Source organism: Parambassis ranga, chromosome 21 (genome assembly GCF_900634625.1).
Source record: "Parambassis ranga chromosome 21, fParRan2.1, whole genome shotgun sequence".
In the NCBI taxonomy this organism is placed as follows: domain Eukaryota; kingdom Metazoa; phylum Chordata; class Actinopteri; family Ambassidae; genus Parambassis; species Parambassis ranga.
In genome coordinates, this window is record NC_041041.1 from 22250540 (window position 1) to 22265274 (window position 14735).

The window sequence follows — 14735 nt, forward strand, 5'->3', positions numbered from 1 at the left end:
GTAACTACAAGCAGACAATGTCATTAATATTTAATATCATTTTCTTAACATACAATGGTAGACAGTTAGAATTCCTTTTATGAAAGGGTTTCTAATTGTGTGTAAGTTTTCCCTTTTTTTGTATTTTCTCTGCTTAACACAGCCTGGTGGTTCCCAGATACAGGTCATCAGCATCTTTATTTTTTTTTAGACTTTTTCATTATTGCTCCACATGTTGTCTGTCACCTTTGTTCCTCAGATACCTGGCTCTGTATGCCTATAAGCCCCAGAAAGCTGATGAGCTGGAACTTAGGAAAGGAGAGATGTATCGGGTGACAGAGAAGTGCCAAGACGGATGGTTCAAAGGCACCTCGCTGAGAACTGCTGCCTCTGGTGTCTTCCCTGGAAACTATGTCACCCCTGTGTCCAGGTCAGTGAGCTCAGGCTCAGGGAAGGGGACGACACATTTGTGTCCACAACACTAGCAAAACACTGTCACTGTGATTTATATTTTTTTAAGGTAATGTCTTGGCACCAACTGATAACAGATCAGTCTGAACCTTTATCATTATTTGGTCTCACAGGTACCAGAAGAATAATCTAGGAAGTCATTAGCTGATAATAAAGGCTCTGCCATTTTATTGTTTGGCTACCACATCCTCATTATCAATGTCAATATCATAATTATCATCATTGCTCTGACTTTTGCATTCTGTCACTCAAAGCTGTTCAAAGCACAGAGAAAACAAGAAAAAAATAGTGCAGTGAAATATTTGGCAGTTTAATTACCCTCATTATTCCTGTATGCATGAAAAAATTTGCATTTGCTGTTCATCTGATCTGTATTCTGCCCTGAGATGCAGTCAGGAAAAAACAGAGAGAGAAAATGAAAGAAATGTGGATTCACAATAATGGGTAGAAAAAAGGAGAAAGAAAGCCAAAAACAAAGAAGAGAAGACAGATAATAAGAAGATGGAGAGCATGATGAGGTAATGTAGGATAAACACAGGATGGGTGTAAAGGAGAGACAGAGGATGGAACAGGGTGCAGAAAGGAAAAAAGCAGAAAAGGATTATGGAAATAAAGAAAATCACAGAAAAGGTGAGAGAGAAGAGAGACTGTTAAAAGAAGGGGGGTGAAACACCTGAAAACACAGCAGGTATCCTTCTCCAGTGGATATGAATGGCTGCTTCACACTCTGCGCTTGTGCAGTCTGACATAGAGAGAGAGACAGAAAGGCAGGATGAGCAAGTAATCACATGAGAGGCAATTTGTTATTTTTACGCAAGCATCTCTTCTTCTCCCCCCTCCCTACCTCTCCCCCTCCTTTGTCTGCAGTGCAGCTCAGAAATTTCTCAATATGATAATGAGAGGCTGCCAGAGGTGCACACAAAGACACAAGCACTGACACACATGCTTTTTACAGTAATAGCGATACAGGCAGCTAACATAGTAGGATGGCATTAATTGTAAAATGCATATTGAATATTTCTATCATTTCCCAAGGAAATAATATAATGTTTGTTGAATTTTATAAAACTTCATGTACGAGTGAGTTTAGATTCTTGTTAACCAGTTCATTTGAGACTGGTGTCAAAAACACTGCTTCAGAGCTGCTTTTCTACTCTAGCAACAATACAGTTTTAGTGTAAAGGATGCTTGCACACACTAAAAATTGTATGAATTCTGCTGGTAGAAACACACACACACACTTAGAAAGCCATAACTCTGTTTGTGTCTGACGGGAAGTCGATGGACAGCTATGAGTGTGAATACCACTGCATCAATAATGTTCAGCTGACTGTTCTCCCATTCAGCACTCTGCAGACACAAACATGAGCATCCTGCAGCAGCATGTGTTACAGCAGGACAGTATGTCATGTTGACCGCTCACATCCCAGTACTGAAATTACTTACTCTGCTATTGTGGGCTAATACTGGCCTAACATTAACTCATTTTATGGACCCTGTTTCCATGCTTACATACACTGTGTTAAGCTAATTTCACCTTTCTCTGACAGCACAATGTGCAGATGTAAATACATTTTATTTATATACCACCTTTTGCAATCAACAGTCTCTAAGTGCTTCACAGAGACCCAGAGCCTGAACCCCCTTAAGATCAACAGTGGCAAGGAAAACTCCCTTTAACAGGAAGAAACCTTGAACAGGACCCGACTCATAAGGAGAACCTTCCTGCTGACAGTCAGCCAGGTAGAGGAGGAGAAGAAGAGGGAGACAGGACAGAGAGGATGAAGGAGAGAGAGAGAGAGAGAGAGAGAGAGAACAAACATGCAGCAAACATCAAACATTACAGAGAACAGACTTGACAGGTTGTTATAATGGTAATGATGTGTTTGGTTTTTAGCTGATATGTTGTTCAAGTTAATTATATTAGCACTACATAGAAAATGGCATCGGTAGGTGTTAACAGTACACTGGATGCCGTTCAGCATGTTGAATGGAGAGAGACCTGCAGAAAGATACAGCGAGAGAGAGAAAACTAAAATGGACACACAATTAATGGATCATAAGTCAATGAGATTGAGGGGAAAAGAAGAAGAGGAGAAGAGGTGGGGGAATAGAGATGGTGGTGGTGTTGAGGAGGTGGGGGAACCGCTCGGTGGATCAAACATTTCAATGTTTGTATTTAGCATCTTTGCTTGGTTACATTTGCTCATTTAACATGTATGTTAACATCTATTTTGGTTATAGTTATAGGTGTTTATGTGTAGTTTGCACACATTTTGTTGGTAAGTGCATACTGTAGCCAGCTCACCAGGGTGTTACTATGGTGAGGACAGAACAGGGAGAAAGACCAAAACACAAATAATAACTGCTAACAAGCATGATTTAATGGATTGCATTGCATCCCCTAGAGACCTGGAAGTAATGCTTTACCAGGAGCACACACAGATAGTCAGGAACATGTTCCAGCCCCAGGTGGACCCATTACACCCAGCCCTATAGGCTGACCCCTACTCAAATGCCCTGGTACCTTATTCTTCTGAGGAAAAACTCTAAACCATGTATAACATGTAATGTCAGTGTCTATTTGTTAGTCCAGAATGACTCACTGACCAAAAGATGCTGTTAAAAATGCAAAAAAAATGCTTCTTCTTCTCCTCTTTGCAGAGCTCCCTTTGGCATTGGTGCTGCACGAGGCTCGTGTTTGTCAAGTCCAGTCGGTGGAGGAGGTGGGTGCAGTCCAGTAGCGGGTAAAATTTCCAACCCTTCGTCCCCAAGCTCCCCAGGGCCCTCTTCATCTCGCCCTTCTACGCCACTGGTAAACTTAACCAACTCTGTAAACAGCATCAGTTCCGCCTCGTCACCACAAACTGCCGCTGCTCAGCTGAAGAACTGCCTGCGCTCCAGCCAGCATTCTGTTAACCAGGCACGCACTTCAATGCAGCTGGGTAAGCAAAAACACACCGTTACAGAAACATGCCTGTATATTTACACACGATGTATCAGACCTTCAGTTTAATTCCTGTTTATTGATCAGTCCCATGTTTACTGATTATCACAAACACCACCATGCAAGACATTACCGAGAATATGTGGCATACACTCAGATGACAAAGGACCTGCTACCTTGCAACAATATCATCCTTATTATCCTTAGTTTCAAAGGAGAAGCAAATGTACTGAAGAAATCTTCAGCAAGTTAAAACATATCTCGTGTCTGCCTCTGGTTTCCAGTGTAATGTTCTGCAATAAAACAGCTCACCAGCATACAGGCTTAAATGCAGCTCACTTGGGACCATGCAGCATTTTAGCCCCTTAGTCTCTAATTACAGAATAATGGAATATTGAACACTAATTAATTCAAATAGCTACATGTGCAATTGTGCCGTCTGCCTATTTAACCTTCTGTTTCTTCAGTGCTGTTAGTCATGTGTAATTGTTTTTTGACAACAATCACACAATAATTCTAATAAGCTGGAGGAGTGCCCAAATAATTGAGAAGACCAGATAACATATAAAATATTACAGTGGTGAATGGCTCCGACTCACAGTCAGTGTTTATCCTGCACATGTTGGATCAGTTCTGTTCTTCAGACAACACTTTGTGGGGCATTGTAATGCAGACAGCAAAGCAGGAAGCCTCTCCCTGTGCCTGCATGTGAGCTTAGCTGCTGATTCTAAATTGGCCATATAATGTGAGCAAATATATGTTACCACAAATGCAGTCTTAGGTTTTTATATGCAGGAACATTACTGTTAATTTTCCTTCATTTATAGTTGCCTAGCCTTAATCAGGAAAACAAAATATGCAAAAGTATGTGGACACATTTTAGTTCATATTCAGTCACCTTATTTTGTATTTATCTTATACATTTTTTTATCTATATTTTTTGTAAATAGTTTTTAAATCTTTCTTTACCTTATAGATGTATAGTTTGTCAATTGCCAGTACATTGCTGCTATCTATCTATCTATCTATCTATCTATCTATCTATCTATCTATCTATCTATCTATCTATCTATCCATCCATCCATCCATCCATCCATCCATCCATCCATCCATCCATCCATCCATCCATCCATCCATCCATCTATCCATCCATCCATCCATCCATCCATCCATCCATCCATCCATCCATCTATTTTCCCGTCATTTACAGTTTTTTCTGATTGCTTAAGCACATTTCTGTAACTATTGGCTATTTGTGCAAAACTCTACACACAAATAAAAAAACCTTACACCAAATCAGCAAAACATTGTAGATCTCTTGCAAAAGCCAATACATCTTGCTTAACTCTTCAAACCTTTGTAAAAATGGTATTTTTGTACCACACAGTTAACACAAACCATCATATTACTAAGCACACAATGTGCCAACTACACACTGATGGTATTACAGTTTTTTCTGATTGCTTAAAGACTATCAATGATTCCTATAGCACAATTTCTAAAACTATTAATAGTTATAGCAAAATCACTCACTGAGTTTGCAAAACTAAAAGCAAAAAAACTGCTTTACACTCAATTTGCACTTTTGTAACACACAATTTGCAATTGTATAAATATAATCCACTTCACAGCACTCTTTTTGCTGAACTGTAAACACAACTCACTGCTTTACACACAACTTCCAAATGATCAACACACTCCTAGTAAAACTACACACATTTATGGCTGGTATTTACACTATTTTGCCAACTGTCTGGCTACACTGTCACATGTGAGAACTGTTTTACATCATTAGTTCACTTTGCAATCAGCATGAGCTCTGTAAATAAGACACAGGTAAGCTTCAGTGTGGAGAACAATGGAGGGAGAAGGAGACTGAGAAGAGTGAGAATTAGAGGAGGATGAGGACATGAGGAAGCAGGAGGAAGAGGAGGAGGACGAAGACTAGGAGGTGAATTTAGAGGAAGAGGACGAGGAGGTGAAGAGGAAGGAGGAAGGGTAAGAAGAAATAGAATTACTGATGTCATCGGAGCTACAATAGTGGATCATGTGATCAACCATGGATTGACCCTGAGGGAAGCTGGACGGGTTCAGCCTGAGCCGCTACACTGTAGCAAGCATCATAAGGACATATTGATGAGAATGGGTTAGTACAGTTCCCTCACACTAAGTTTTGTAGGTGTACCATACTCTAATGAGAAAAACAACAATACTGTACATGTAAAACTGAAACTGTTACTCCACAGAATTACTAGACATCCAGCATCTGGAAGGAGGCATGCGAGGATATGGACCAGGCATCATGTCAGGCCTGGATACGGCACTCCAGGAGATATTTTCCCCGGTGCCTTGGACTAGAAGACATTGCATGTGATGTTGATCAAATTCTGTGGCCGGACCCAGAGAGACGACAAGACTGATCTTCTCTCTCTTTCAGTGAAATTGTGTTTGTTGTGATTGTTTTGATGTGTGTGAATAAACATTCATACTTGAAATTTGAATCCCTGTGTTTATAGAACTATTTATGACAAAAGTTTGACCTCACATGGACAGACCTTGTGCGAAGAGAAAGCAAAAGCCAGATGTGTTTTCAGTTAATACCATCAGTGTGTAGTTGGCACATTGTGTGCTTAGTAATATGATGGTTTGTGTTAACTGTGTGGTACAAAAATACCATTTTTACAAAGGTTTGAAGAGTTAAGCAAGACGTATTAGCTTTTGCAAGAGATCTACAATGTTTTGCTGATTTGGTGTAAGGTTTTTTTATTTGTGTGTAGAGTTTTGCACAAATAGCCAATAGTTACAGAAATGTGCTTAAGCAATCAGAAAAAACTGTAACTGAAAACACATCTGGCTTTTGCTTTCTCTGTGCACAAGGTCTGTCCATGTGAGGTCAAACTTTTGTCATAAATAGTTCTATAAACACACAGGGATTCAAATTTCAAGTATGAATGTTTATTCACACACATCAAAACAAACACAAGAAAACATACAATTTCACTGAAAGAGAGAGAAAATCAGTCTCATTGTCTCTCTGGGTCTGGCCACAGAATTTCATCAACATCACATGCAATGTCTTCTAGTCCAAGGCACCGGGGAACATGTCTCCTGGAGTGCCGTATCCAGGCCTGACATGATGCCTGGTCCATATCCTCGCATGCCTCCTTCCAGATGCTGGATGTCTAGTAATTCTGTGGAGTAACAGTTTCAGTTTTACATGTACAGTATTGTTGTTTTTCTCATTAGAGTATGGTACACCTACAAAACTTAGTGTGAGGGAACTGTACTAACCGATTCTCATCAATATGTCCTTATGATGCTTGCTACAGTGTAGCGGCTCAGGCTGAACCCGTTGTCCAGCTTCCCTTAGGGTCATTCCATGGTTGATCACATGATCCACTATTGTAGCTCTGATGACATCAGTAATTCTATTTCTTCTTACCCTTCCTCCTTCCTCTTCACCTCCTCGTCCTCTTCCTCCTGCTTCCTCATGTCCTCATCCTCCTCTAATTCTCTCTCTTCTCAGTCTTCTTCTCCCTCCATTGTTCTCCACACTGAAGCTTACCTGTGTCTTATTTACAGAGCTCATGCTGATTGCAAAGTGAACTAATGATGTAAAACAGTTCTCACATGTGACAGTGTAGCCAGACAGTTGGCAAAATAGTGTAAATACCAGCCATACATGTGTGTAGTTTGACTAGGAGTGTGTTGATCATTTGGAAGTTGTGTGTAAAGCAGTGAGTTGTGTTTACAGTTCAGCAAAAAGAGTGCTGTGAAGTGGATTATATTTATACAATTGCAAATTGTGTGTTACAAAAGTGCAAATTGAGTGTAAAGCAGTTTTTTTGCTTTTAGTTTTGCAAACTCAGTGAGTGATTTTGCTATAACTATTAATAGTTTTAGAAATTGTGCTATAAGAATCATTGTTAGTGTTTAAGCAATCAGAAAAAACTGTAATTTCTGCCACATGCTTTAAAGGCATGCATGAACAGAGAACAAGAACATTCATTGTGGAATCAACCCAGAGAACTGACATTGCAATGGCCACTTCCCTCCTCATGTGTTAAGTCAGAGCAGACATTAAACATGTTACAATTCCTCCTACTAGTTCCCTGGCCCAAAGTCTGAGGCTGTGTCTAAATAGAGCAGAGACATCAGAGTGGGTGTTTCATTCTTGAGTCCAAAACAGCCATCATTGCAAATGAATTTTCATTTCCCTGCATGCTTTATCCAGAAGCCCCCCCCCCCACTCGTGTAATAAGAATGTGTCTTACTTCGACAATCTGTGTCAGAAGGACTTGTGATGCATTTGTACAGCATGGTGTGCGATAAATGCCGTGTTGAGGATAGTATTGTTAGTATCTGCATAGGATGGATCAAGGCTGTTTAAGACTGTGGAGGATGCAGACCCCTTGAATGTGAATCCTGCAGCTATGTGTCCACACTTTGTGTCAGCTCTGTGCCGTGTAAACTTTCTGTAGCAACATGATACATTCACTTTGTGATGGTTGTACAAGAACATACTGTAACTCAGTTGGATAATTTGAACACAATTGCAGTGTTAGTGCATGTGCACACACAAACAGTGCAACCACGCACACAACACAAAGACACTGACACACACTCTGCACACACAGAAACACACACATACACACCTGTGTCTGTACAAGGTCTAGATTCTATCAGCCGTGTTCTTCACTCAGAGTCTATTCATCTCTCAAATGGCCCATTCTCTCTTTCTCTTTGTGTCTTTTATTTCTCCCTTTGAGAAAATAATGGGAAAGGTTTCTTTTGGGAGGCTGGCGAGTACACACTGTGAGAAGACTGCTAAAATAACATACACAGACATGTGCACACTCCCACATACACACGAGCGAACACACTGACTCACAAACATGCAGCAGAATGACATCACTGTTCTTTTCATTTTATGTAGGCATAATGACAGAGCTACTCCTTTCTTCCCATTTTCTCCGTTTTTCTTTCCCCTTTTTTATATAGCCTATACACAAACACACACACATACGGACAGCTGGCCTCCATTACAAAATAAAGTATGTGCATAGTTCTGGCATTTTGTGGTTTTATCACACGAACAGCACACCTCTCTCCACGGGTTCATGGCCGAGTGCTGCAGTGTAGTAGAGGAAGTGGGTAGCAACACTTGCTCTTATTGTGCGCATGTACAGTATATGAAGGAGTTATCAGCAGCACCATGAAACAGTTGACTCCAATTTCATACCACATAAACAAGTTACAGCTAGCTGGCTAATCACATTACTTTGCATTCACCTTTCCTCTCTATTGTTGACTAATGTCCACATCTTTGGACAAAATACATGTAGTATCATGTCAGCTGGTGATGGAATATGCAAGCTCACCAAGTGATATACAGCGTTTGGATGAATTAGATGCTATTATCCAGTTTAGTATTTTGTCACACTGTGCATTAACTAGTGTTGCACACTTTAGTAAAGCATTCAGAAAAAGTTCTATTTATATTCCAAATAAGGTTTATGTCTCACTACAAGTTCCCTTTTTTCATTCTAATTCGTATTTGCCAGGTATTTATATTATATATACAAATTATTCTATATAAAATATATAAAAACATATATTATACAATATATATATATTATATTTTAATCGGTCAAACTTGAAACTAAATATCAAATTGATTTGATTTGAAATGATCTGACAGTTTTTTGTCATACGGACCATTCACTGATTACTATAAACTCTCCTGTTTAAACTCTAAATTCTGTAATAAAGTCACGTAGTCAAACTTAATTTACTCTTCACTGAGTGAAGGCTTCAGTCAGTGAAGAGTCCCATTTATTAATCCACACCTGTATTTGTGTGTGTTTTAGTCCACAGTCCCCCTGCTGGAAGTCCAGAGCGCCCCACGGTGGCCATCTCTCCCCTGCGTCCTCAGAGCTCCTCCCCCTCGCGCTGCCCCAGCCAATCGGGTCGTCCTCTCTCCATGGTGTCTCCTGGACCCAGCTTAGGGCCGTCACCACTCTCTTCCCCAGCTTCGCGTCCCATCCTCCCCCTCTCCTCCCCTCTGTCCTGTCTTACGCCTCCAAACGTGTCAGCAGTGTTCCTCAACGGCGAGGCTTCCAGTCCACCACAGCCTCCTTCGCCAGGCCCCTCCCATGCTTCCACCCAGGGCGCCCTCGCACCCAAAGCAGAGAAGGTGAGGCTCGTCCTCACCAGAAATAACAGAAACACATATAAATACCAAATATCAAGATTTATGCTTGAGCTTTTTTTTCATTTTAGTATGAACTTATTGTGTTTTGTTGCTAATGTAATCATTGGCTATTATAATGCAACCTCTATTATTTTTACCACAACAATAAACAGCTGTTGTAGTATCTGAGGAGAGACTGTTCCCATAATGACTAACAGAACACACATATCAATACAGGTAAACATACAGCACATTAATGAATTTACTTTAAAATGTCAATATCCACTCATAAAGTATCCAACTGACGTGTTAAATTAACTTACTCTGCAACCCCCCAAAGATAAGACATACACACTCACGTCAGGGGGCTACGGTTATCATCACAGTGTATTGGGTGTGATGTTTGTAGTGTGTGTCTGTATTTTGTGTGTATGATGTGTCAGTAGACCTCCTCTTCCTCACTGAATGCTATTAAGCCAGGCAGCTGATACAGAGCTAAAAGCCATTCCTATGTGTTGTTAGAGCTGCAGTGTTAAAAAAGCTGTGGATGTTAAATCAGGCTGCGCTGACAGTGAAGGATGGCACTGAAAGCTCGTGTCTGTCTCGGCTCCAGTTGTATCACTGCTGGCTCCACTGTCTGGGACAGCTGATATAACTACAGGGCTAGCTGACAAACAGTTCATTGACCACAGAACAACAGGCCGGGGCCTTGTTTACATCATCAGACGGCTGGGTTCTCACATTTAGAGGCTGGACTCAGGAGTTTATCCTGCACACTGGATGTAGTTAAATGGCACTTTCAAAAACAGCCTCTTGATATGTATGTCTCAGCAGGTGTAGCATCTGTTTATATAGCTAATTAAAAAGCTTTACATCCTGACAAGCTGAAAATTCAGGAGAAACTCAAGAAACAGTGAAACTCTGCTTTAATCCTCCAGCCTGAGGTCAGGGTAGCAGAAAGCAGCTATGAGGACTGTTTGTTAGACACTGCCTAACATGCGGACAGCATCATGTCTAGCTGCACACTGTTATGCACTTGTCGCCTATTTCCAAAAAGTCTGCATTCACAAGGCAGCTGCTAAGGAAGAGGCTGCCTTACATTCTATTTGAACTTCACTGTGTGCTGGATCCTTATATTCTATATTCTTTCTGTGTTGGTCCCATTTGATTCTTAGATTTCTCTTGAGTGTGTTGAGTAAGATGGCAGCATAAGTAGCGTGGGTGGATAGAAGGAGCCTTCACTGCATTACTGCTGTCATCCTGAGACATCTTAATACTCTGTACTGTACACTGTAGGCCATGAACGCCGCACGGGGCAACAATTGTGAATGGTGGTGAATTCCTTCTTCTGCTGAGGCTGTTTACTGCTTTTTGTAGCTGTAATGTGTTAAACACACGCATGTACACTCCATTTTTATAGATACAGTATCACTTAACTTGCAAGTCAGAGCCAGAATCTGATGAAAATGTGGATGTCTGCTGCTCTCTTGTGGTTAGTTTTGGAACAACACCAGCAGGGTGACATTAATGTAAACTGACTCATGCAGATGAGAACACACACACACACACAGGAAGGAGATTAAGCCTTTAAGCTTGCAGATGAAAGAAGAGAGGGAGTGATTTTCACTTTCTATGCCATTTTCAACCCCACCTCCCTCCTCTTTCTCTCTATGCCAACATCCCTCTGTTCTCTCTTCCTCTTCCCACCTACTCACAGTCGTCTCCCCTCTAGCTCTGTCTCCTTCTCTCCTTCATCTCCTCCGTCTATTCACCTTTGTTTCCCTCTCTATCCTCTTCTCCCCTACCAAATTAGAATTCAAACAATCTGTATTTGAAAAGAAAAAAGAAAATGTGTTGCTGCGGAACATTTTATGTGTTTACAGTATTTCAATACTGTGCCAATGTACACCAGACAGCATTACACTATCCAGACAAGGGGAAAAAGACATCTGGCGGAAAATAATAAAACCTGTATATATATGTGTGTTTATGTTAAATCCATAGAAGCATGGCTTCTTGAAGCAAAAGTATTCATTTCCCTTGAAATGTCACCTTACAACCACAACTTAAATGTGTTTGATTGAGATTGAGATACTTTGTAGAGCCACCTTTCGCTGCAGATATAGCTGTCTTCTGTGTTTTGGGGAATGCCTCTACCAGAGAAAAACATTTCAACCCTTCTTCTTTACAAAATAGCCCAAGCTCGGACAGAGTAGATGTGGAGCGTGTGTGAACAGCAGTTTTCAAAACTTGCCACGGATGCTCAATGGGATTTAGGTCTGGACTTTCTAACACATGACCATTCTTGATGGAGACCATTTCATTGTAGCTCTGGCTGTATGTCACTGTCCTGCTGGAAGGTCAATCTCCTTCCCAGTCTCAAGTCTTTTGCAGCCTCCAACTTGTTTTTTCCAGGATTACCCTGTATTCAGCTCCATCCATCTTCCCATCAACTCTGACCAGCTTCCTTGTCCCTGCTGAAGAAAAGCACGGCCACAGCATGATGCTGCCACCACCATGTTTCACAGTGGGGATGGTGTGTTCAGGGTGATGAGCAGTCTTACTTTTCTGCCACACTTTTCTGTGCTCTCCTTGCTCGGTCTGTCAGATTAGGTGGACGGCCTTGTCTTGGTAGGTTTACAGTTGTGGCGTACTTGTTCCATTTTTGGATGATGGATGGATGGTCAAAGCTTGGGATTTTTTTATAACCTAACCCTGCTTTAAACTTCTCCACACCTTTATCCCTGACCTAATCAATCAAGCAGGCAAACAGGAAAATAAGTCAAACAGATGGAGAGACACAAGGAAAACTACCTTAAAAATAAAACCATTCTCAAAACTACATAAACAAGGAAGATCAAGGATTTAAAGGAAAACAAAGCTAACAAAACGAGGATCATGACAAAAGAGTCATTTTACAAGTACATTTGCTAATTTGTCTCCTGAGGCTGAACACAATTCAATACTATTTAAACTCCACAGTAGAAAACAAAAACAAGTGTGTATTTTTTTTTCTCTGTGACAGATCACCATTTAGATCACCGTCCATGTTTACTGATACTTCTCCTTTTCACAGCATCATGCAGCACACAGGTCTTATCCCTGGTTCAGTAGCTGTATTACAGAGCCACCTCCACCTGCACATTACAGATTGTGCAGCAGATTTGGTGCGACAGAGGAGCCAGAGAGCTAACTGGAAAAATGAAAATATTTTGAAAAAGTCTTGTTGTAATATGATTAAATTATATTGTTAGCATTAGCTCTCACATTAGGCATATACTTTGGTTTAACTAGTCTGATGAGCAATGCAAAGATTCCTCCAGGATCACAACTCATACAAACAAAGAAGTCTTTGTGAACACTATGAACTCACATGTAGAGAAACAAGGACCTGAGAAAAGAAGCCAGACGCTGCAGGGATGGTCTTTGCTCCATTGCTGACTGATGCAGTACAATTAAAGGTGTACACACATTGCATATTTAATTAGAAGAACAACACTGCAGAGAGGTGAGGTGACACCTCATGCATACAGTGCTAAGGCTAAGGCTGCTAAGGCTGAGGCAGAGTAATTGTGAAGGTGTACAATGGCAAAGGGTTATAGTTATGCTTCATCAGTTTGAGTGTATGGACAGCAGTGTACTGTTCCTCTATGATCAATACTGCTTCACATGTAATGTGTGTGTGAATGAAGAATAGTCAGCAAACCTCTCTGCTTGGCCTATTTGTTTTTAGAAGACTCTACCGGTACTCACCTTTCCTTCTTTCTGAGTCATAGTCATAGAGAGGAAATAAGTTAAGCTGCTATTTTGTCTTTTTGATGCATATTGTAGAAAATATCCATTGTGATGCTCTGCCTGCAACTGACCAATCAATTGAATCAATAGGCTCTTATCCAGACACATTCCTATTGGTCAGACAGTTGCTAGGGTTACTTATAAAAAGAGATGAATCGCTGACTTTTAATCCAAAATGAATTCATTTGTTGGTAATAAGGGATCAGATTACCTGTGAAAAGATCCTGCCCAACCAACATTAAACGTGCCACAACAGTTTCGGTCAGCCACAGTTTTCTGTCTGATTGTAGGCCTATGTGAGGAGCTCATGTTTGAAATGTATTGGCAATGAAACCACAGATCCAGTAGTTTAAGTAACTAGTGGAAAACACGCCCCGTACACTCTTGTGTACCTTAAATGATCCATCAGTAAAGATTAAAGTAATACTCCAGTCTTTACAGTATATTTACTGTCTTGTTCTCTCTCTCTCCCACTCCGTGTCTTCATCTTGTCTTTCTACGTCCCTCCATCTTCAGAAGGAAAGAAAAGCCGCAGGCTTGTTAAAACTGTTGTCGGGGGCTGCAGCGAAGAAGAAACCCCGCTCACCCCCGTCCTCCCCACCCAACCACGACCCCTCTTTGACTGGCCAAGGTGCCGTAGCCACCAACCCCGCACACCACCCTCACCACCATCACCACCACACCCGCTCAGGTTCCTGTCCAATGGCATCGCAGGGGCGAGCAGAGTCCTGTCCAATCGAAAGCGACATGGCAGGGGCGATAGGGCTGGAACCTCTGCACAGGAAGTCCGGTTCTCTGGATACCAACTTTCCCATGTCGCCCCCAGCAACACGAGCTGGCAATGCTCTGATGGTCCTCCGGCCTGAGCCTAAACCCCTGTCCAGAGAGAGGTGAGCACACACAGATCCATGAAATCATGAACACCTGACCTGTGTCTATGGCTGTACATGGATGAGGAATGAAGCACGTATCATTACTGTAGGCAAGATGCTGGGAGAACTGGTTCTACAATAGATCTGCTCCTTCTGCAGTGCAGGCACAAGGACAGCAGGGTGGGGAAAACAATTGTGTCTTATTAAGATGTGAAAAAAGTGATCATGTTTTAAAACAATTTTCAGTCCAAGGGGGCATGGCAGCAATCACTCAAAGAAACCATGCCCTAATAATCTACAAAAGGCCAAGTGTACTGGGCCATAAGCATGTTTATTTCTACTTGGATATTTTAACACTGAAGTCATTTTGGAATTTACTCAAGTGCTACTCAGCCACTCATGGAGCTGCAGTTTTTTGACCTAGATGTCAAAGTTCACTGGTGTCAGGGTACCAATGAACATGGAACACAGATAATCC

At 41.3% G+C, this 14735-nt stretch overlaps 1 protein-coding gene across 1 annotated transcript in view; it reads left to right on the forward strand.

Annotated features, from left to right (window-relative positions):
- LOC114426708 (E3 ubiquitin-protein ligase SH3RF3-like) overlaps window positions 1-14735 on the forward strand; it is a 76499-nt gene that overhangs the window by 57553 nt on the left and 4211 nt on the right. Inside the window, exons 6-9 of the mRNA XM_028394262.1 lie at window positions 239-409; window positions 3115-3395; window positions 9268-9593; window positions 13902-14275. Of these exons, the coding sequence (XP_028250063.1) occupies window positions 239-409; window positions 3115-3395; window positions 9268-9593; window positions 13902-14275 (1152 nt within the window). The remainder of the gene's footprint in view (window positions 1-238; window positions 410-3114; window positions 3396-9267; window positions 9594-13901; window positions 14276-14735) is intronic.